Genomic DNA, 24,854 nt, shown 5'->3' with positions numbered 1-24,854 from the left:
GTTTAAATGGATAATCGATCTATTTGTCAATTAATACGTTTTGTTTATAATATTGCGCTAGTTTTATACCTCCTCCTCTCCAGCAGAGGACGCTGAGGGGCTTTTGTCTCGCGTTGTGAGGGCGAATAAGACACGCGGCGGTTGGGTTCAAATTTTACAAGCGGCGGATGGAGGGAAGTTGCATTTAGGTATTGCGCTTTATTGTTTATTTATTATGTGAAATATAAATCGGACTCCGACTGGCTTTAACTTACTTCAAATGTGTGTATATATTGAAGTCACTGAAATGTCGAGAGCTGTTTGTTTTCTTCATTATCATGTTGTTGATGTTATGCGCTGATGCCTGTCAGATTCCTAGATTTGGATCCTTCGTGTTTTGACTTTAGCATTAACTTATGATTAATAATAACATTATTTCGTTGAGTTACCTAGATAAGAGTTACTGAGACAAGTCTTTTTTTGTTGTGGTGTATAAATAGTTTCCCGGAGAGCTGTTTCGAGGTATTGAAGATGGAGCAGTTAAATTTAGGGTAAGTTGATATTTAAATGTTCTTTATTTTCCAGTAGTTAACTAAATAATCGTGTAGACAGATGGGTGGTTGACTGTTAACGTGTCCATAAACATTTTTATTTAATATAAGAAATATGAACGTTTCCTTTAGATTTGGCTATTCGTTGTTTCTCAAGCTGTTTGTATATGTTTTAATACATATGAAACTAATAGTGTTTTAATGCATAATAAAGTTTACCAACATTAAAGTGCTGTTTAAATAGTGCCATCTAACATGTCAACTTTCTAAAAGTTTTAGACCTTTAATATCTGTATTATTTTTGGATGAATAAATCAGTCACACAGTCATCTATAGTTCAGTCTATCTTTTCTTGATGTCCATGATGTGTTGCATCCAAAGCAAGAGCTTTCAGAAAATAATAGTTGTCTTATTCGACCAGAATCTTAAATTTGATCCCCTGCTGATATTTTACTGACCCATTCCAAGATTTGTAACACTCATATTAACAATGCAAAAACATCTGTAGTGCCATAATTAATGATGAAATGGATACTTCACCCAAAAATGAACATTCTGTCATCATTTACTCACCCTCTTGTTATTACAAACCTTTATAAATTTCTTTGTTTTTGATGAACACAAATGAAGGTATTTTGATAAATGTTTGTAACCAAACAATTTGTGGACCCCATTTACTTCCATAGTATTTTTTTCCTATTATGGAAGTGAATGGGCTCCACAAACAGTTTGGTTACAAACATTTCTCTAAATATCTTTCTTTGTGTTCATCAGAACAAAGAAATGTATACAGTTTTGTAATAACAAGAGGGTGAGTAAATGATGACGGAATTTTCATTTTTGGGTGAACTATCCCTTGAAGCCTGCAATAGTACATTTTTATTTTTTCATATGTATGGCAAAAAAATGATTCAATATTCAGGTTTGATTAACCTTTTGTCACATTATGGTGTGTTGGATGTAGCACAGTCTCACTAGCACTTCATTTATTATAAGCGTCTGGCTGTTGCATCTCTAGCTAGACGCTTATAATTTCCAGCTATTTCAAGAAACATGTTTTTAACATTAAACATTTGTTTTGGATACTATACTTTATATTAGTGTTTATCCCCTGCAATACTACAAAATGCATAAGCTCTTTTCATGTTGGAACAGTCACATAATGCAAGAGATATTGATGATAATGTGGGCATATGTGGGGGATTTGTTTTTACCAAATGTTTTTCACTTTTGTCCTGTACAGAAATGAAGGAGTAAAATCTTCGAGGAGGTTGTCATCGGTATGTATTTCTTTTATTTTCCACATTAGGCTCTGAGTAATGTGTGGCAATAATACATTCCTCCTGAGTCATATATCTGTAAAATTGTGTGTTTTGATTGTCCCCGAATAGATTTTAAAAGCTCCTCGGACATCTTTGAGAGAACCTGTACCTGAACAGGAGGTGCAACAGGTAAACCATGACTCAGTGCTTTAAGTGTTATATTTTTGTTATTTTTTCTTTCTCTAATAAAGTTTCTTTTACTGTGCATATTCACGTAGGAGGAAATCACGAAGCCTATTGAGAAGAAGAGGAATTCACGGAGAGTGAGTTTTGCAGCTACAAAAAACGTCCGTGTTTTTTCAAAGTAAGTTTAATGATCTCAGCCTAATGTTTGCTAAAAATAATAGAAATGATAAACGCATATATATGTAATACATGGACAATGTTTTTTAATTTCACAGAGATGCAAAGGGTGAGTCTCCTGTTCTGGCAACCGCACAAAACCCAACTGTTGGTAAGCATTTTTCTTTTTTATAGTTAGTTATTAAGTTTCTCTTTTTTTTTTTAGATTATCTAGATTTATTTGTAACTCACCCGTTAGTTGTAGGTTTTATATGGTATATTATTACATGGCTCATTGGAATACTTGATTCTGATTGGCCAGTCACAACATTTGCAGGTTTGTTATTCCCAGATAACAACCGTTCAAAACGAATAACACACATTGACAGATACAGTTTGATATTACAAAAGATTTAAATATAAATATGTATTTTAATAACATATATGCCATTATATTTACAAATGATTAAACCAAATAGTGTGACGAAGGTTTGCATTCTTTGAAAATGAGCAAATCAAATATTTCATAAGAATATTTAATGTTCTTTACCATACTTATGAGGTAAATAGCCATGTTATATCCAGTTGTTATTGCAAAATAAGCGTCTTCAGTGTGATTCAAAATCCTCTGCTTTCTGTCAGGTCCTGAACACACTGTCAGGGCTTATTTTTTTGCGATAACAACCTGCTGCCTATACATTATCCCTTACATATTGTATATACTTTGTTGGTTGTGCTATTATTCATATCACAGCCTATATATAAGAATTTTGATGCTGTTATAAACTTCATTGTGTTTTGCTTTTTTTCTGTAAACAGGAGATCACAGACAAGATGAAAAGTAGGTCATAGATTGTACTATTTCATATCATTTTTTTTTTTTATTAAATTGCCCGTATTGCTTATTTGATGTTTCTGTGTGTCTATGTAATTGTATAAATATATGATTGTAACTGTTGTCCTTTAATAAAAGGATTCTGCGTTTTGTTGACGAGGGAAATCAAATCAAAGGTAAGATTTTTTTTTAGCACAAAAAGTACATCTGTATAAGAGCACTTATATTGTTGTGCTCGCAGCGGTGCTTATGCCATGCAAGTGAGTTTTCTTTCTCCAAATGATTCCCACATACAGAGAATGAATCACCAAATCTGTTTATTTCTTTCAGGCCTGGACACTTTGTTGAACACTCCTCTTTATGTATCCCAACATCTGAGCAGGGTCGGTACCAACCTATCTAATGCTTGAAACTGAAATAATATTGCATTTTATGTTGCTGCAGTTTGTGATAGCCTTGATATGCTGCCACTTCCCACATTTTGACACTGTGGTTATTATCAATGTGTCTTGTAGGAAAATTTCTTCTCAGATCCTGTCCTGCAAGATGACTGTGTGGACAGGACGATGTTGCTTGGAGAAGATACCGGATACATGGATATGACGCACAGTCACACAATCACAATTGATAAGGATTATGAAAACGATGAGGTGAACCCAAATTTTGGCCTCAAAGTGGCTCAGAAGATCGCTGGGGGTCAGATTGTTGTTGCCGGTCAGAAGGGTTTGTCATGTGACACAAAAGTCGAGCCTAAAAATCCAGCCATGGACTCCGACTTCAATGCTTTTCTCGCCAGCATATCGCTACCCACCGTGAAAAATACGGTGCCTTTATCTTCAAAAAAAGAGCGTGGTGGTTTCATCTGTTCAGCCAATACAAGCACATCAGAAATTGATAAGGAGAATCAGTTGCCAGCATTTTTAATGAAACAAGTTCAGCCTTCCATTGGCAAGGGTAACCCACAACTAATACCACAGGGACTTCAGCGTAGACGTTCCCGTGTTGCATTTTCTGAAGACGATGATATGGAAACGACCAAGAGTCACACTGTTGTAATCGAAAACAAAAGTAACGATCAACCTGTTCTGTCTTTTATTTCTGGAAATAATGCAAGTATTGCGTTTTCACGCGAAGATGACATGGAGCTCACTCAAAGCCAGACTGCTGCTATCAATGTAAGGCTTACAGGAAATATCAGTAGCAATGTCCAATCTGCTCTAGATCAAAATAGATCCCATTATTTCGCTGAGAATGATGATGCAATGGACATGACAGGGACATTTAATGTATCCCGTCAAGAAAAACAACATACAGTCAGTATGAAAGACGAAGGTCCTATTTCCAAAGTAAGCAAAATGTCCTCCTTCAGTGTGTTTGGAAATGGAGAGATGATGGATCGTAACGAACCAAATCTCTCAATAGTCCAAACTACTAATTCCGATGAAATGGAAATGACTGAGGCTTTAGATGTACCCGTTCAAGAACAAGAGTACACAGCCCATATGAAAAATGAATCCCTGTTTTCATTTCCCGCCGTACGTAAGAAGTCCTCCTTTAATGTGATCGGAAGTGGAGAGGTAATGGATCACAACAAATCTGGCAATTTTTCCATTGCCCAAACTGCAAATTCTGATGATATGGAGATGACACAGTGTCAAACTATTGTTCTCGAGGCCAAACAGTTCAGTGGAGACCAACCATTGAGCAACTCAAGGAAGAGTTTACATCATACACCAACCATAAAGGAGAGAGCTCAGCTTCAAATTCACAAACCAAGCAAGATTTTCTCAAATAATGGGATTAGAAATGAAACGATAATGGATCGAAACAATCTCTCAATAGCCCAAACAACTCATTCTGATGATATGGAGATGACACAGTGTCAAACTATTGTTCTCGAGGCCAAACAGATCAGTGGAGACCAACCATTGAGCAACTCAAGGAAGAGTTTTCCTTATGCAGCAAGTATGACGGAGGGAGCTCTGCTTCAAATTCACAAACAAAGTAAGATGTTCTCAAATAATGGGATTAGAAATGAAGCAATAATGGATCGAAACAATCTCTCATTAGCCCAAACAACCAATTCTGATGACATGGAGATGACCGAAGCTTTAGAAGTGTCTGTTCAGGACAGTTTTTCCCAAATTAGCAAGAAGTCTTCCTTTAATCTGACTGAAAATGCAGAGATAAACAAATCTTACCATCTTCCTATAGCCCTAACTTCTGATTCTGATGATATGGAGATGACACAATGCCAAACGATCATTCTCGAAGCCGAACAATTCAGTGGAGACAAACCGTCGAGCAATTCAAGGAAGAGTTTCTCCAATAATATGAGTAGAAAGGAAGAGTTAGTGAATCAAAACAAGTCAGCCAATGTCTCAATAGCTCAATATATTAATTCTGATGACATGACCGAGGCTTTAAAAGTGTCTGTTCAAGACAAAGAATATACAGTCAGTGAGAAGGAGAAAATGTTGCTTCAATATTCCAAAATAAGCAAACAGTCCTTTAATCTGACTGGAAATGTTGAGGTAACGGACCAAACTGCTAATATCGACGATATGGAGATGACACAGTGCCAAACTGTCGTCCTCGAGGCCAAACAGTTCAGTGGAGACACCTCACGAAAAAGTTTGGGAACTAAAAGCAGTGATGGGATGGACATGACTCAAGCGTTCACTGGACGTATCGTACTGAACCCCCATTCAACCTCCAAGAGAGTAAAACAGCAAAGTATTTTGTTGCCAACTTCAAAGCAAAATCAAAGTGACTGTATGGACATGACAGGTGAAACCAGTACCTTCGCTGGAATTGCTCCCCCAAGTCCTGATGAAATGGAGCTGACCGGATGCACGACTGTTAACATTGATTCGAATCCTACCTGGCGAGCAAGTGCTGCCGATGCAACCTCAACAAGAAGAGCAAATCAAACCATCACTGTGGCTGTACCCATGGAGATGACTGCGGTGCAAATATTACCAATCAGTGAGCGAAAAGCATTTATGCCCAGAAGAAAGTCAATGACCACAGGAAGAGGTATAATGTCCTTTTCCAATCCTGAAAATATTGAAGTCAATAACTTCTCAAACTCTGATGAAATGGAAATGACACGATGTCAGACCATTGTGCTTGAGGCCGAAAACTATGAAAGGTGCAAACCTTTGGATACATCAAGAAACACTCCGAACCTTGCTTCCTCTGGACCTAATGTTGACTGTATGGAAATGACCCAAGCGTTTACTGGCAATATCATGTTTAAGAGTCGCATTACCGTTGAGAAAAGGAAGACAGAAGGAAACTTATCTTCTACTGCACAAAGTTGTCAAATGCTGGATAGGTCTGGATCAGGATTGCATCAGGCCAGTACTTCAGATCTAGCAATGCCCTGTGAAGAAGATGGAATGGAGTTTACAAATTGCAATACCATTGCAATTGATGCATTGGCGGACACTGACACAAATATCAAAGAAATTGAAAGTGAAATACCGGTTTCTAGATGTACAGTGTCAAGTGGAGAACAAAATATTATTGCTGCGAAGAGGAATAACCACTCAAACCATATCCCATTCAATCTGAAGTCAGATCTGGACACCAACCTCAGTGAAGTGGATAGAAATGACAAAATGGCATGTGCAAGCAAGGTAATAACCACAGAGCCTGTTGGTAAAGACGACGACATGCAGGTGACAAAAGTCATCACGATGCCTTTTGAAACACAGGACAGTGTTAGATTGAACCAGAATGAAGTGGCAAAAATAGAGACCTTCTCTGGCTCCAGAATGGAGGAGAAAGTAATGGAGGGTCTTTGGCCTACGAAGGAACAAAGTGAAAACTCAGTCCAACTCGAACTTTCCTCAACATCTGATTCTTTCGTTAAAGAAGAGCTACAACATAAAAAATCAAGGCGGAGGAGTTTAGCTGAGTTTCAGATGGGGCTTCAAAATATGTCACAGCGTATCAACACAGAACAAGAATTCATGAAGGGAGCAACTGCGCATCTGCCTTCATTTTCACTTCCAAAGGTTTCCCCTAAAGAGCAATGTGAATCTGCAATGTCCGTAGAGCCAGCTTCGAATGTTACACCTTACGTCAAACAGAGAAGTGAGAAGGCCACACCTTTCAGACTCAAAAATAAGCCTTTTTCATCAAGGATTTCATTCTGTGGCATTTTGCCGAAACTTACCAAGAGAAGTACGGCTATAACTCCAAACAAGACCGTGACCGTAAGCACTCCCAGTTTACAGCATTTTCCACTTGAGAAACATTTGGATGTCGAGCAGAACAGCAAGTGCGTTTCAGTCAACATCAATGAAGAGGAGTTACCGGAGATGAGCAGCGAGGAAGATTTGTCGGGAAGTATTGAAAATTGGCCGATCCACAAAGAAGATGAACAAGTAGATTTTTCGGATGCACTTAAGAATCAGGAGCCCTTAGAGAATGATGTCTTCGAACCAGACGTGGACACGAGCCAAAGTTTAAAAAGGCCGTATCTGGAGGAGACCAGTGTTACGGCAGAACGTGCCAAGAAAGCCTGCATCTCTGACACGGTACGCACAAAATTTTCATAATTTTCTGCTCAATCATTTGTTGGCATGGCATTTCCTGCTACATGCTTGGAGGATTTTTTTTTGTAATAAAGTGTTACGCGTCGGCTTCATTCATGTGCATTATTATGCTAATGTCTAAGATTCATGTTTCTTTAGGGGTCTGACTGTCATGAAGGTGGTGTACAGTGGGAAGGTAATTTTACAAGCCATGTCGCTCAGAATCCCAAGGCAAAGATGATGGAAGATACAGGAGTCTCTGAATCCAGTGAGTTGCTTGCTTGTGTTATCCGATGCATTCAAATATAAGCTCAGATGGAGGATGTATATGTTTATGAAAAACATCTCATTTACAGCTCTCAGATACTCCCAGTGTGATTCTCATATAGATGGGACAATGGATTTCGAATTTGATTTCAACAAGGTACTACCATTCGCACACACTTACATTTATTATTATTTTATAGCATTGTTCATATTCAGCGTTAGAGATGAAAAAAGTCTTAAACCTCAGTATATATGTATTGATAATTTAGCACTATTTGCTGTATGGCAATGAATAATACCACAAATGATCTCATTTTGTTTATTTCACCAGAAACTTGAGGATGGAAGCATCACCGTGAATGAGTTCTTGAGCCACTTTGGTATCAACTTTGTCATCCACAGATCCAGACCAAGTGCTCTTCCAGACATTGTAAGTAATCAGACTTTCTGCTGGTCACTCTACTTCTTTTTAACAAAAAAAGTAGAGTGTCCCTTTAAATGGATAGTTCAACAACAAATTTAAATTAGCCCATGATTTACTCACCCTCAACCCATCCTCAATGAATATGCAGGGCTCAACATAAAGGACTGCCCGGTTGCCCGGGGCAAGTGTGAGAGACGTTCGGGCCAGTAAAAAGATTTGTCACTTGCCCGATCGGGCCAGTGCTTCATCCTCAGTCACTAAAATATATTTTCATCAATGTATATTATTTAACATCTTGGAAGCAGACATTTGCTTGGGTAAAACACGACGAAAGAAACGATGCAATATTTTGCACAGTTTGTTGTCAGTGTACTGGTAAATCAGAAATATTGGGAGCCTTTTTTCGTTGGAACATGTCTGTTTTATATGTATACAATTATATTTGACTTTTAAATTATTATTTTTAAATATGTGACACTGACATTTTTTTATTGGGGCCAGTGAAAATGTTGGCAGGGCAAGTGAAAACCTGAACCACTGGCCTGACCGGGACAGTATAAAAAATTATTTGCGTTTAGCCCTGATATGATTATATTTTTTAGACAAACCAATTCAAGAGCTATATTAGAAAATTCCCTGTCTGTTTAAAGTTTTATAATGGCAGTAAATGGTGCTTCTGATTTCAATCTCAAAATCTCCATCCACACAGCTCCAGGGGTTTAAAAAAGGCCTTCTGATGGCAATCGATGTGATTTTGTTAGAAAAATTTGAATATTTAACAAACTTAATGACCGACGTTCATTCATGTGTTTTAGCTTTTATTAGTTGATCATTACCAGAAGCTAGTTATTTAGTTTGTAAAGTTTTAAATATTTATATTTTTCTTACAAAATCGCATTGATTGCCCTCAGAAGGCCTTTATTAACCCGCTGAAGCCGTGTGGATTACTTCTGTGAAGACTTTTTTGGGCTTTAAATCAGAAGCACCATTTACTACCACTTACATATGAATTAAGCTGACGCTTTTATCCAAAGCGACTTACAATTGCTATATATGTCAGAGGTTGCACGCCTCTGGAGCAACTAGGGGTTAAGTGTCTTGCTCAGGGACACAATTGTGCGTCACAGTGGATTCGAACCCGGGTCTCTCACACCAAAGGCGTGTATCTTATCCACTGCGCCATTACCACCTCTACCATTATAACGATTAGAAAGCCAAGACATTTACTAATATAACTTAAATTGGGTTTATCTGATTGGTTTGAAAGTGAGTAAATCATGGAGTTATTTATTTTCTTAGTTTTTTTTCTGAACTATCCCTTTAACAAAGTTTTCTCTTTGCAGCATAGAGCCGGAGAGACTCGCACCATGGAAGATTTGCTCAAGGAGAAATACATACACCACCCAAAGCAGAGAGTGTATGAGGATGAATGTAAAGAGCTTACAGATATAGTGGAAAGGTACGAATCAGATTTGCTTTGATCATGCTGTGTGACACTCACCACTGTAGAATTTAAATTAGTGTAAGTCTTTTGACACAAATTAAAGATGAAGTGTGCAAATTATGCATTGCTTGCAGCACCATACAGAATAGCAAACATTGATAGTTTATAGAAGTTTACTAACGGCAAATAGATAGTCCGGCCTCAAACTTACACAGTGAATTCATGGTCCACTAATGCCTCAACAATACGGTATGCAATTATGTCTGTTTTTATTGTCAGTGGTACCAAAATAGCGCAACGTGCTGTACCACTTTTTTAAGGGCCCTTCCCTACAGTACCTAGCACAATAGTACAATACCGAAAGGTGGTTAACAAGAGAATCGCCATTTGCACATGCTGTAAAAATATTTTTAATTTGACTATTAAAATATACTACTATTTTTCAGTATACAAAAAATCCTGAGAAAAAGCAAAACACTTATCTTTAAAAAAATGTTTTTGAAACGAGGCATAAACATACAGATTGGAATTTTGTTAGTGGTTCTGCTAGATGAAATTGAGATGACACACTTCACCTTTGATTGCTTCTCAAAAACGTAAACATTTTGTGAACTATATTCCTCCATAGACTTAAAGAACGAACCCCCGAACAAGAAAAGTCCCTGATATGCATCAACGAAGCCCTTCTGCAACAGATATGTAGTCTCTCCAAAGAGCAGGTATGTTGTTTTTATACCCAATCCTGCGTCGTCTTAGGTTAAGGATCATTGCGATCATAGCGTGTGCCGCCAAACCACAGCCTCAGTGGTGTCAGATGTAATGAGGTTCATGTTTAAGATTAAGTCATCTTCATTTTCCTCAGTTAAAAAGCTTTGGCTCCAAGTTGAAAGCGCAGAGAGTCTACTTTGGAAAAAGAAGCAAAGCACTTTCTCATGAAATGAAGGGAGTTTTGTACACCAAACTTATAAAAACAACACAGGTAAAAGCCTTTGCATTTTTTAACCTGCATTTAAACAATATTCTTATATTTGATCTAAAAACCGAAATTATAAGAGATAAAGCATTTCTCTTTGATTCTCATCTAAGCATTAAGTGTTTTAAAGTTCTGATAAGTGGACATATTCTTATTTTATGACGTTTAGGATGCAAAGGAACACCTGATGGCTAAAATTAAGGAGACGGACGAAATGATGGTTGAGCTGGATGAATGCATTAATAATTTAGAGACTGGTACAGAAGACTTGATTCTCGGTTTGAACATTATGAAGTGCACACATGATTTTGTTAAATAACACAGTGTTTCTTTTTAACCAGAACTTGCAGCTGTAGATGCTACGATTGAGGGAAACCATCACAACTCTAACCAAACCAGACCAGCCTTGAAAGCAAAAGAAGATGGTAATGTCTCTTTAATTTTAACTTGAAGATTTATTAAAGTCTTATTCCTTTAAGAATTATTAAAGGAAATTGTAATGTTTTACCATTTCTGTTTTCTGTTACTTAACAGATTTACACAAGCTAAATTCAGAATTGAATGAGAAAGAGAGGTATGCCAGTTTGTGTAATATTAAAGATTTGTGCTGTTTTTGTTTGCTAAATACTAAATCAAAAAATTTTGGGTAAGTAATTGCCAATAGGCTAATTTCAAATAATTGTGAAACTTTCAGGGGAATTGATGAGCTACAGATTCAGCTGAAGACATTAAAGGGCCAAGACGAGAAGCTTCAAGAGGAATGCAGTGGTTTAAAAAGTCATCTTGCAACCTTGAACAGGTTATTTGCTTTGTTGAATTCTAGCTAAACTCCAGCACACAGTGGTTCTCAAACTTTTTCCGCGTGTGGTCCACCCCTGTGTATGATGCATCCCTTCGTGGCCCCCCAAATAAAATGTATTACATAAAACATTTCAAAACTTAAAATTTGCATTAAACAAAACATATTCAATTATACAATGTACTGCTGTTGGTTAGTAGCCTTACTTTTATGAGGTTTAATTACACAGTATTTATTAATAATTAATGTATTTTTTTTAAATGTCTACACTGGGGCCCCCCTTGCACAATCTCAAGACCCCCCAGGGCAGTGGTTCTCAAACGGGGGGCCACGAGATGGTGCCAGGGAGGCCCTAGTATTAATTACATTAATTTATCATGAATTCTGTGTAATGAAACCTCCGTAAAATAAGGCTACTAACCGATAGCAATATGTCGTATAATTTCATATGTATTGTTTAATTAAAATTATACATTTTAGAATGTTTTATGTCATAAATTGTCTTTAGGGGGACCGCAAAGGGATGCACCGTACCCAAGGGGGGGCCGCACGCCGAAAAAGTTTGAGAACCACTGGTCTACAGCACAAGTCACAATGACAAATGTGTCCCTGCGCCACAAAACCAGTCATAAGTTGCATGGGTAATAGACGGTTTCAGCAGCAACTAACTAAACAAACAGCTTTGTTGGAATAAAACTTTGCGGTAGACTTTCACATAGAATCAATAAGTCTTTTATAGTAGTTTAAATCTGATAACAAGGTAAATAAATGACAAGTAAATTAAATTTGTTCATATATAATATCTAACGCGTATCAACTATTACTATAAAGTTACTGTGTAAAATTAATGTATACAATGTAATGTTAGCTACAGGTCTTTGAATTCTTGCCTGACTGCCAAACCTCTCCGCACAGTTGTGATCCATTCTCGCCATCTCCCCTAGTAAACTAAATATTTTGTTATGAATAAGGTATTTTTTTTTAGAGCTCAGGGGGTATTGTAGAAAGCTGGTTATGTGACATACCCTTGTATGTTTGAAATTGAAAACGTCTTAATGTATTCCCCGTGTGCACACATTAACTCTAGGTTACCAGTAGGATGTTGATTAAACCAACTTCTATCAGGTGTTTTGGAACAGACATGATGAGGATAAGCAGGTTTTGGGTTAATCAACTGAAACTTCAGGGTTTTGCCAGTTTAGCCACTAGTCAGATCAATAAATAAATGAAGAGTTTGGTTCCAAAACGCAATAAATCCATTTTGACAAATTTCGGTAAAAACGTGTTTTCTATACCAAGAAAGTGACGAGATGAAAACCACTTTTTTCTGTTACAAACTTTCACATAGTATTTTTAGGTTATAAAAAGAAAAAAAATTCAAATCCATAACTTGATTTACAAAGATTTATTATAAGAACAAATTATTTTTTTCCACAAAATGCAATAAATCCATGAGGTTTTTTTTCAAAATTCTATGAATCTATTCAATCAATGTATAAATTTGCATTCATTTTTGCCATTTAATATTCATGTAGTTGAACAGTTGTACACAATACTGACCTGATATAATACTGATTTTGGCAGTAACTCATTTTTTAAAAAAATGGCGTTTATTGCGTTTTGGAAATAAACTTCAAATACAGAATGGAAGTTCACTTTGGTTCAGGTGCGTAACAGCAACAACGCACGTGCGTTTGATGAAACTATTGTCTATGTTTGTAGCAATAGCCAACAATACATATTTTTATGCTAAAAATCATTAGGATATTAAGTAAAGATCATGTTCCATAAAGATATTTTGTACTTGTAAATATATCAAAAATGTATATCATATGTGTTTCTAAAGACTTTATCTGGACAAAGTGATTTTATCAATTTTTTTGCACTCTCTGATTTCAGATTTTAAATTAGTTGTATCTCAGCCAAATATTGTCCTATCCTAATAAAACATACATCAATGAAAGCTTATTTCACTTTTAAGAAGATTAATAAATCTCAATTAAAAAATACCCTCATGGCTGGTTTTGTGGTCCAGGCTAACAAATCTAAAACTTTCATTATAATCAATACATCTGTCCTAACCAGCTCTAAAATACTAATTCAATACTAATCTTGCTTATAACACGTCTTGTTTTATAAAAGGTTGCTTGGTTTATTCTTAAAACAAGCCTTATAATTTTTTTTTTGTGTTTAACATCAAATCTTGTTTTGTCTTTCAGTTTGAATGAGTGGCGTCTGGATGAGACGGATGAAAGAGGAGCTTTGTTTACTTTCCTTCACAAGACCGTGCACCTGCAGGTGAAGCTACAGACACCTGCTGGTGAGTTCATTACTGTTTTACAATTACTCCAAATTATTTTCATTGTAATCACATTTGCAAGTAGCCTAAAAACAATCTCATCTATCAGGGAAGGAATGGATGACTGAAGGTATGGAGCAGAATATGGATGTATCCCTTAGTTTCCAGCTAAATGGTAAGTTTGTGTCAATGCAACTACTTCATCTGTGATTTATTCACGATGCAGCACTAGCCTCCAGTACCTTATTGCTTTTATAAAACAGTTGCAGCACAATACAAATATTAAAGCCAATATGCATCAGTTCACCAGTTATTTAGTCTTATGCATCACTCTCTGTGTTTATTTTGTGATAGCAATTGCCTAGATCTACAGTATCCCAAATTTAAGATCACATTATAATATTATATATTTTATTACATAATAATAACCGTTCTCACGGTTACGCGCCTGGTTCAAAGTTAACCTCCGGTCTGTTTTTTTGTTTTTCTATCTGGTTAGTGGCTAAACTGACCTTACTTTTTGAAAAAAAAATTTTTTTTTACTAAAGACAATGTGAGGTGATGACTATGGATCACTGCTCAACGAAACTAGGTTTGGCATCCATGGAAGAATTCAAGGATCTGTAGCTAACGTTGTGTACATTAATTTTACACATTATTTTACACATTAAATGTAGCTCAGTATAGTAGTTCATACACTTTAGCTATGATTTGAATAGATAATTTACTTGTTATTTATTTTGCTTGGTATCAGAAATAATTTACTCTAGAACAGGTGTGCCCGAACTTTTCCTACCAAGGTGCCCAAAATCAAACCTGACTGAGGGCCGAAAGTAAATGTTGCTGTGTTATATCAAAGTTGCCCTGATTCTCCTAATTTATAAATTTTTAATATTTAAAAAATTAAATAAGCAAACATTACTCTGCTTATGCATTACTAATGCAGTTTTATTTTCATAGGTAATTCTTGTAAAATAGAAATAATTTTGCCAATAATTTAAAATTTTCCTTTTGTCTGTATGTCACTTCCTTAACCTCTCCATTATTAGCCCTATAGTACCCAAGTTTGTTGAGTTTTATGATGCATGCTATACACCTTCAAGTATGCATGTACAAAAAATAATTTGCATGGCGGGCCAAATTAAAGGTCATTGCTGGCCAACTTTGGGCACCTCTGCTCTAGAAGAACTCGAATCTGTTGTTATCGATTTTATGCGGAAGTCTACCAGAAGTTAAGCTTGGGCCAAAAAAAAAGTTTAAGTTGTTGCACTCGTCTATAGTATGTAGTTTTTGTAGTTTTGTAGATAGATTGTATTGTATTTACTTTAATGTATACATGCCTTTCTTTTGTTTCTGAAGTGGATAAGTCTGAGTGTCATGCAAGCATGGTTCACAAATTGCTCGCATTGCACAAGAAGTTGCAAACTCAATGGATGCAAAAATACCCCACAACCCGACATATACCAGAGGTAAGAACATGTGACATGTTAGAAGTTCAATTACATAGTGTTACATAAATTTAAAATTGCATTTTAACATAAAATGCTTTTAATACATGGATACGCTGTTTGCTCAAATGCCAAATGTTGGTATTTGGTTAACTCTGCGTCTGCACCACACAATCTGTGCTATTTGATCTGTCAGATTAAAGCCTACATAACACCAGCTGTTTCTGCTAATCTCATGTTATTCTTGAGTAGCTATAAAGTAGCATTGTATCCCTCATATCTCCAAAGAGTCTTTAGTTTTATCAGATTTATAAAAGACAAATCAACTGTACCGCTACTTTATGAAAAAGCCAAGCTCCTCGAGACGTACTGCGGGCAGGGCAAGTCACGAGCGGGCAACGCACACAAAACATTATCACACTATCTCTGATTGACTACATGTTCATGTCATTTACATGCACTTACGCACCATTTTAATACAGTTTTACTTACCGCCATGACTCATGACCCGGTTGGGACGCCCTGTTTTAACGAAATCCAGCGCCAAACACACACGCACAACTCTGCTTCTACCCCAGATAAACAAACTACATCCATTGTTCCCATAAGGATGGGATTCTTTTTTCCCAAGTTTCCCTCACAAAAAAAACACTTTTCTGGTGATGTTGGTTTTTGTGTCAGCTTTTGGTTGGTGTGTGCATGCGCTATTCCGGGTGAAGTGCCCATATAAGGACTTCCACTGTACTTCCTGCACTGCTCACACAACAGATTTTAGTAGTCGAAAGAAACTTTTCAAAATTTGCTGACGAAGTGCATTCGGCAGAGATATACTCTGGTTCTTTGAACTTTTGCCCATGTTTAGCATGAGGATTCCAACTCATTAACCGTGTAGTGAGAAGGTATGAAATACCATTAGACCCCCCCCACCCCCCCAAATACATAAGAACTATATATGAGATGTCTGAGTGTGTTTTTTTTTTTTTTTATGGTTCCTTAACAGCTACTTCATGATGTCAGTTTGGTGGTCGGACGTCTTCGACTCTTGGGTGAGGAGATCCATCGGCTCAAGAAGTGGGGAGGACTGAGGCTTTGCATTCGACAGATCACTTGTGTGGACACAAAGTATGTCAACAGACATTTACTCATTCTTAGTATTCATTAATTACAACATTTGTATTGTAGTGTTAAACCTCATCCATACTTTTTAAATGAAAGCAGATAGCTCACATGCTCTTGACATGTCCAACTGCGGTTCTTGTGTGGTTTGTGTAGACTGTGGAGTCATTGCCATTTGTTTCCCTAATAGTTTTCTGTATCAGATGTTTGATCATAACTGTATGAATGAAACTAAAAGTACTTTGTTTAATTTCAGAGTTCATATCATCTTCTCAAGTCTGAAAGCGTTTATAAAGTTTGAGTTAAGTCTGATGGTCACCCCTGATTATCCCTTTGAACCACTACAAATTCAGGACTTCAGAAATCACATTGGAAACACCAGGTTTGAAATCATTTTCAGTATCACAAAGATTTTAAGTGCGTTTATATACGTGGTTAACAAAACCAGGATTGCTAATAAGAAATGATTTAAAGTGGTGTGCTGTGATTACAAGTATAAGATATTAAATTCGTTATAATTGGAATTGAATCTTTTTAATAGAAAACGTGTTTATTTGTGGCTTAATCACAAAACATCATCTCTCCACCACAAACCAATTTACATACCTTTATTCGGTGCTTCCCAAAGGGCAGGGTGCAATACTTATAGCGGGTGAAGGTTTAAATGAATCCTAGGGAGTGTTCATCATAGATATGTATAATAAAGGCTAGATCTCTTACGGCGGAGTCTCTAAAGTCATCACTTGTAGCATTGTGTTTTAATGGTGCATGTAGTTTTAAATGACCATAACTTGCTCAATTTTGTACAGATTTTTAAATGGTTTAGTTACTACAAACGTTATGTGGTAAAATTCTGGATGGTTTAACATGTTTCATGAAAATTGTTCATAAGTATGCAGTGTCATAAGTACATCTCCGACCTCCATTGGCCAGCAGCGCGGGTGAGACATCTAGTCTTTATTATACATATCTATGGTGTTCACACTTGAGTCTTCTTTAAAGCCCAATTCGGACGGGAATAGTTTTATAGGGGGAACTCTGAGAAAATCTTGCTTCTCAGATGTCCCCTGTGTTTGTAATCTCTTTCGAATTGGCCATTGATTTTGATTTAATAAAATAAAATTAATAAATGACATGTTTGAAATTTTACTTTACATTTAAAACGATTATGGAACATCACAAGCATGTGTATCCAGAGCTTTTGATCTGCAACGCCCAAAATACTAAACACACTTCCACCTCTGGAATAGCATGTGAATTTTGGTCCCGTCCGGACCCTTAGTGTATTATTAATGGATGCTTTGCTAACATGTTTTACTTTGTTTAGGTTGGCTCAAATAGAAGACATCATATCTTCTGTCAAACCAGACAAAAACTATCTGACAAATATCCTGAAGAAGATCCACAGTGACCTCCTGAGCTAGACTCTTAAGTTTTTGTATTTACTCTCTCTTCACTTCTGTTCATTTAAATGTTTGTATATATTTGTGTTCGTATGATTTAATTTCATAAAAAAATAATAAAAGCACATACAGTTTGTGTTGTTTTAGGCATTTTAAATGTCTGATTTTCAAGTTTGGGAAAAATAATACAGCATAATAATGACCTATAACTGAACCAAGACCAGACAGAAACATGCAGGTATGATGTTGACCGTTAACCAGACCACCGTATAAGATGGAGACACAGGTATGTAATATTCATTCTTGAGAAGAAATCAATGCAACATAGGAAGCATACGATGCATTTAACCATCATTGCATAAATATTAATACAATGTAGTCTGATTGTTACTGGTAAAACCCATAAGACTTTTTTAAGTGCTTTGCATTAGTCTGCACGTGCATTAGCAGAGATATAAGCTATTGTTAAGTGGGAATGTTGAATCCACAATGTTGTGACTCACAATTCACCGGCATGCAGGCATTGACTGTGGCATTAAAGAAGCTCAGCTGTTCAAGGAACATCGTTTGCTGGAATATAATTGAGAATGATGGATCTTCAGTTTCTTTTGAAGGTACATCTTTTTTATATTACACCATGGGCATTTTTCGTAGCACTGTTTGATGGGTTTGTACCACAAAGGAGAATCAAAGCATCACAGAGCACAGAAGTACATCTTCTGTGATGATATGTTGTGGTTGTTTTCTGTATTATTAAACCACTGCTGATCTGAGTTCCGATGTGCCGTCTGGATAGAGTATAATAACAGGATAATTGTGAGGAATCAAGCTGGCTGTGGCAGTGTAAAAGCAAATGACTGTGTGTATAAGTAGGCTGTATTTAAGTCGCATATGGAAAGTTACACTTTTATACACTTCCAAGGGTCTGTTATTAGACCCGCGTTTTACATTGATGTGTGCCAAGACATTTTAGAAATCATGACCGGATGGCGGTATATGGCCATGTCCTGAGTACAGAATGTATGCTGTCTGTAGTACTGACCCTATATACACAGTTAGGGGGATTATAAAATGACTTAAAGGAACAGTATGTAGGATTGTGGCCAAAACTGGTATTGCAATCACAAAACGTGTGGCTAAAACTGGTACTGCAATCACACAGCTGGTGGCCAATATACCAAACGACAACATAAACATCAGTTGAGGGCTGCAACTCCACTTTTTAAATGACAATATCCTGGCCGGACCGCTGTTGTGAGTGATAGAAGTATTTGAAATGAAAATGATTTCTTAATGTCTAGTGACATTTCAGGGCAATTTAATGATTTATTGATATAAATTTCTTACATACTGTTCCTTTAAAACATGAAATAAGATTTTAAGTCATTCACAGTCATTCACTGAGCAACTTCGTTTGCTTGGTCACACCACAAGGTATCACTGTGGCCTCACGGCGCATTCACACAGGGCGTAAAGCCCGATTTATAGTCTTGCGTAGGTTCTACGGCGTAGACTATCCGTAGTCTGACGCGCACCTCGCAAAATTTTTAACAGCGCGTCAGTTCTACGCGGACCGCAAGCGCTGTGATTGGTCCACCAGAACCCCACCCGTCAGGTAAAAATCATAGGTATTACCGTTTGCGACGGTGAAAACAAAGAATGGCCAAGTTGAGGAGTGATTTAACTTAAACTGCAACAAAAGTCGCTGTTTATTTACATTCATCATTGCTGGTCTTCTCAAATCATACACAACAAGTTGCTGTTTCTTCTTCGTTTGTGGGTTAACTCGCCAAGCTTCTTCTTTGACAGTCGCGCTGCTACTGTGGTTACACGCGTGGATACTGCCTACCAGCGGTCTGCGCGCGTGTTTGCACGTCGATGTGGACGACGTCGCAAAAGTATAAATGAAAACCGACGCGGAACCTACGCCGTCGCGGCTACGCCGTAGGACCTACGCATTTCTCAACTTTTCAAGCGGCAACGCGTGCGTCAGCCTATCATATCGCCTTATGCAAATAACCTAGGCAGAGCCAGCCAATTACATTTATGGAAGACCGGAGCTTGTGTTGCGGCCACAGTGATTGGCTGTTGGCCACGCTTCAGACAAGCCTTCCGTTAAGCGTTAACGCTTACGCCCCGTGTGAATGTACCGTAACGAGCCCTTAAGCGTTAACGCTTGACGGAAGGCTTTTCTGAAGCATGGCCAACAGCCAATCACATTGGCTGCAACACATGCACTGGTCTTCCATAAACGTAATTGGCTGGCTCTGTCTATGTTATTTGCATAAGGCGATCTAATTGGCTGACACACGCGTTGCCGCTTGAAAAGTTGAGAAATGTTCAACTTCTGCCGCGAGCAACGGCACTGACACGGCGCCGATCCACAATTCAGTTCGGCAACGCATAATGTCACCCATTAAAAGTGAATGGGAAGCGTTAACCCTTACGCCCCGTGTGAATGTGCCGACAAAGCTTCAGCCCTGGCACTCAGAGATCCATTGCTATGTCTGAGGTGAAACAAGCCTACAGACAAAGGAATGAATAAATCAAGAAATGTGAAAATACAAATATATAGAAATAAATAAATGCGAAAATAAACGAATGTAGACATAAATACATAAAAGTAAATAAAAACATAAATAAATGTGGGAAAAAATACATAATAAATTTTTTTTTACATTTCTTTGTGTATATATTTTTATATTTATGGCTTTTTTTACATTTTCACGTATATTTATTTATGTATTAATTTTTTTTGATTTTGTCAGCTTTGGAGTTCCATATCTTACAAGGTGGCTAATTCGTATTAAAGGGCACCTATGGTCTGATTCAAGATGTTAAATTTCCTTTGGTGTGTAAGTGTGTGTTAGTACATGTTAACGATATTAAAAAGGTACAAACCCCAAAGTAAGCAATGATGCGAGAGTTATCGTCTCCAACGTAAATCTCTTTTCTTGCACTACAACAAACACACGGATTGTCAGCAACAGTTTACTTCCTGGGCTTGTTGATGTAGACAACAGCACCGACATTATCATAATTCCTCCGACTTCGGACTCACAGCCTGTAAGTTAACTCCTCTTAGCACAGTATTTATGAGTGAATCTTTCAAATATGGTAAGGAGCATCACATTTCCAGCTGACGTCAGAGGTATTCAGGCCAATCACAACGTAAAGATTAGCTGGCCAATCAGGGACACAGAGCTTTTCAAATTGATGAGTTTTGTACAAAATCCATGCGTTTCAGGAAGAGCGTAAAATCTGGAAAAATGTATGGTATAGAAATTTGGAAATTTTAACCATGAACCATGCAAACACATTGTATTATACCAAATACACAAAATAATGTTGTTTTTTTTAGCAATGAAATAGGTGCCCTTTAATAAGTACAATATTTTTGTACATTTTGTTTTTGCCTCTTTGACCTTGCGGTTAGGTGTGGGTTTGGTAATATTTTTTTTTTTTAAATGATAATCATGTTTTTTTATGATAATCATATATTTTGTACGCTTCACTTTGTACAAATTCATACGAATTGGCCAACTCGTATAATGCGTACAAATTCTTGTGAGATCTGTGGATTTCCTAACATAATTCTTTGAAACAATGAGTAAAAAGCTAAACTATCGGTATCGTTAGATGTCTTTCTAAGTAATCGAATATCATTATCGAATACCGATGCATCCCTAGTTTTCATTTGGCAGTCTGAAGTAAGTGTATAAATCCACCAAGTGTCTATTGTGTGATATTTCCTTAAAATCACTTAATATGCTCAGTTTTATTTTTCCGTATTAATCTCATTATTAACACAAAGCTGTGGAGATGTCAAGCACCTTACATGGGTGGGTGATTCTCACGAAAACTTGGTTTTAAAAATGTCAAGCATGAAAATGTAAAAATTGCTTAAATTTACTTTTATTCCCACCAGACATTGAAAAACAAAGTCTGGAGTAAATGGGAACATTAATTTAAACACTTTTACTTATCATTTAACACTTTTTGTAACATAATTTAAAAAATTAGTCCTAAAAAAATCTCATTACCGCAACAGTCAGAAAACATCAACACTGACATATTTTCAAAATGACATGACAAACCTGAAAGAACATAATTTGGAGATTCTGCACATGCATTTAAAATCAAAGTATTATGCTTCTATTAATTAAATTAACATTTAATAAGCATCTGTTGCGGTAATGATAATCAAAATGTCGTGTAAGCATTCTGACAAGACAATATTTCAAATTAACTGTAAAAAAATGATCTTACCTGGTAGCCATCTTGAAGTAACTGGTCCATGTGCTTGGTCACTCAAAATCAAACTTTATTAAAATTCTGTATGTGTGCTTAAACTGTTCTCAAAAAGTGTTGCGGAAGATGAGAACATCAGGCATGGACACATCATTTTCCTAATTTTTCTTCATTAATATTATACATGAATATTCAGGAAATATTTTTTCTGTCATCTAAAGTAGTCTAGCAAAACATCCATTTATTTTTTTTCTAAATATTTTTGTGTTAATTTGATTAAATTACAACATAACACATGTTCAAACACAGCCGGACACATTGCGGTAATGAGAATTTCAGCAGAAAATTACATAAAATTGACAAATTATAAATTCTTATGTTGAAATCACACATTGTGCAAGGTAGAACACAGTATTGTGTTAATTCTGATGCTTTCTAATATTACTATATTACACATTTTATAGTTAAAATCATTAGTGCCGTGGTGTTTCAATGGTTTCATGAGAATCACCCGGGTACATCCCAAACCTCTGTTTACCCCCTCTCTTCCCCTTATACTTACTGTATGTCAGAGCCATAGATCATGCTTTACAAAATCATTTTTATTCTAGAGAGCATTTCATTTACAAAGTAAGAACTGTAGTGTTTTATATAAAAAACAGCCAACCCTGCCAAACACTGATACATTCCTAAAAGTGTTTTGTTGTTAATGAAGAGCATGCATTTAGGTGCCTTGCAAACCCAACATTTCTAAGCGTTGTTTTAAATTTTAATGTTATGCTTTTAAATGCAAGCACTCTGCTTGTTCGGCTGTTTTAATGACCAAATATTCTTGCTTATGATGATTTGTAATTATAATTTTGATGCAATGCCCAGAGGCTGCATTTATTGAACGGAGCGTTGTGTGGGTATCTGGTTATTAATATAATTTTGTGATATTTTTGTTTTCCTCTTACAAATTTTCCTTGATCATGCTACTTAAAACCCATCCGGTGGGTGTCAAAACATGTTTACTGAATTTAACACAGAGTGTTGCTCTTATGTTTATAGATCTGTTTGACGCTTTTATGGGCGCTTTTGTGAACAGCTAACCAAATCTTTTGTTTAATGTATTTTATTTTTGCTATTACAGACCTTCAGAAGGCAGACGAACACAAAAAAGAGCTGGGGTTGTAAATATTCCATTAACTGAATAACACACTACACTGGTAAAAAAGGCAAACAAACCTTATTTTGCCTTGATCAAATCTTTTACTGAAATCAAGCCAGCGGATGCCATTTACTTGTTTACGGCTCCCAAGCAGTTACAATAGACAAGCAGAATTTCATTTCATATTTCTGAAATGCTGTCTCCCATCAGTAAATGGATGATTAGATGTTTACAAGATGGATGTCATGTGTGACCGAGCTAGAGTCAGGATATTTGTGCTTTTGTCCTTGAGAAGGCATAAACAAAGTCATCGCCTGCGTTTTAAAACTTACAAGACTGTTGCTGCTCTATAATACGGCAACTGCAATGGATTCTCATATGTGACCATTTAGATTTGGAATGCATAGGCAGCAAACCTACTTGCGCTCTTAATATATATAGACATATACATACATATATCATAAAAATTCTAGACTTTTTAAGATATTTTCTGTATGCGAATGTTGATTTATACCAAAATGCTATGTTATGTTTGACACATGAAAACATCTCGGGTTATGTATGTAACTGTTGTTCCCTGAGAAGGGAACGAGACGCTGCGTCTCCCTTGCCATACTTCCTGCATCCCTATAACAATGTCTTTGGCAATATTTCGGAAAGCGCTATACTTCCTGGCTCCCGCATCACCCTGTCTTTGTCATTAAGCCTCACCATTGGTTAAATTTGATATACACATTCAGACGCACTTACCCCTGGATGTGTCAAAAAGTGTCACCGCAGTGACGCAGCACGAGTTCCCTCGACAGGGGACTTAAACAATGTATCTTAAAAGGTAACATGATGTAACCTTGCTCTCACTTGAAATGTGTCCCCACATTTAGTCCTTGAATTTGAGGGTATTGGACCTGGAAAGTCCTTGAAAGGTCCTTGAATTTGAAGTTAACTAAAGTGTGGGAACCCTGTTATTCGCTGATTATTCACTCAGGGTTATCCATTTTAACAAATTTTCAATAAAATTGTAATATTGATTATATAATCTTTATAATTTCAGATTATTAGATTCTAAAAATCACAAGAAACATTTTAGTCAAGTGACCCTAAACTTTTTGTATTTTTGTATATTTATTCTCATAAACTGTAAAATGTTTTTTTGCTGCCTTACATATTTATAAATATTAAAATAGTTTTTTGTCATTTCAACTTTATTAAAATGTGTCTACTCTTTACTTTACACCAAATAAGTTAAGCAATGGCAATTTTTATAAGTTATGCACAGGGGTGTGAAACTTAAGCCCTGCGGAACAAATCCGACCTTTCCCCCACATTTTATGTGGCCCTCAAGATTATAAAATATTATTTTATTATGTGGCCCATGATATTTTATTTAATTATTATAATTTTTGCATGTTTTTTCTGCATTTTATTTTTGCCGCCCACCCAAATTTTTGTCTCGCTGAAGTCGTGTTTTGATAATTTACCTCTTTTCCTGCCATTGACGAGTTTTTCCGGCAATCTGTATTTCCACTATTATCTACCAGGTGGCGCTCTTACCCAACTTATAAAACCCAGAAGTATTCTCTTAGGGCAAACTGTTTAAACTCTGTGTATATTTTGATAATCTTTCTGAATCTGATCTCTATCAAAAGTCTTTCACAAAAATGCTGTTATCGCAACTTTTTGCTCAAAATTTTGTGTTTTTGAAGAAACCTACCCATATTTGAGAGATGATAAAAAGAGAACAAATGAAGATATGATGAAACCGTT

General features: G+C 36.5%; 1 protein-coding gene across 1 annotated transcript; it reads left to right on the top strand.

The window, feature by feature from the left end:
* The first annotated feature begins 510 nt into the window (after nt 1–510).
* On the top strand, nt 511–17,808 carry knl1 (kinetochore scaffold 1). Its single transcript, XM_065254927.1, has 25 exons — nt 511–530; nt 1,774–1,810; nt 1,922–1,981; nt 2,071–2,156; nt 2,254–2,306; nt 2,954–2,975; nt 3,108–3,145; nt 3,300–3,352; nt 3,485–7,519; nt 7,676–7,784; nt 7,873–7,940; nt 8,115–8,213; nt 9,551–9,666; nt 10,280–10,370; nt 10,514–10,630; nt 10,794–10,881; nt 10,966–11,049; nt 11,159–11,198; nt 11,319–11,423; nt 13,643–13,743; nt 13,832–13,897; nt 15,082–15,191; nt 16,171–16,292; nt 16,543–16,668; nt 17,614–17,808. The coding sequence occupies exons 1-25, from the start codon at nt 511–513 to the stop codon at nt 17,708–17,710; spliced, it is 5,943 nt and encodes a 1,980-aa protein (XP_065110999.1). The 3' UTR covers nt 17,711–17,808.
* Nucleotides 17,809–24,854: the final 7,046 nt, after the last annotated feature.

Source organism: Paramisgurnus dabryanus, chromosome 4 (genome assembly GCF_030506205.2).
Source record: "Paramisgurnus dabryanus chromosome 4, PD_genome_1.1, whole genome shotgun sequence".
Classification (NCBI taxonomy): Eukaryota; Metazoa; Chordata; class Actinopteri; order Cypriniformes; family Cobitidae; genus Paramisgurnus; species Paramisgurnus dabryanus.
This window is presented reverse-complemented; position numbering and strand designations above follow the sequence as displayed.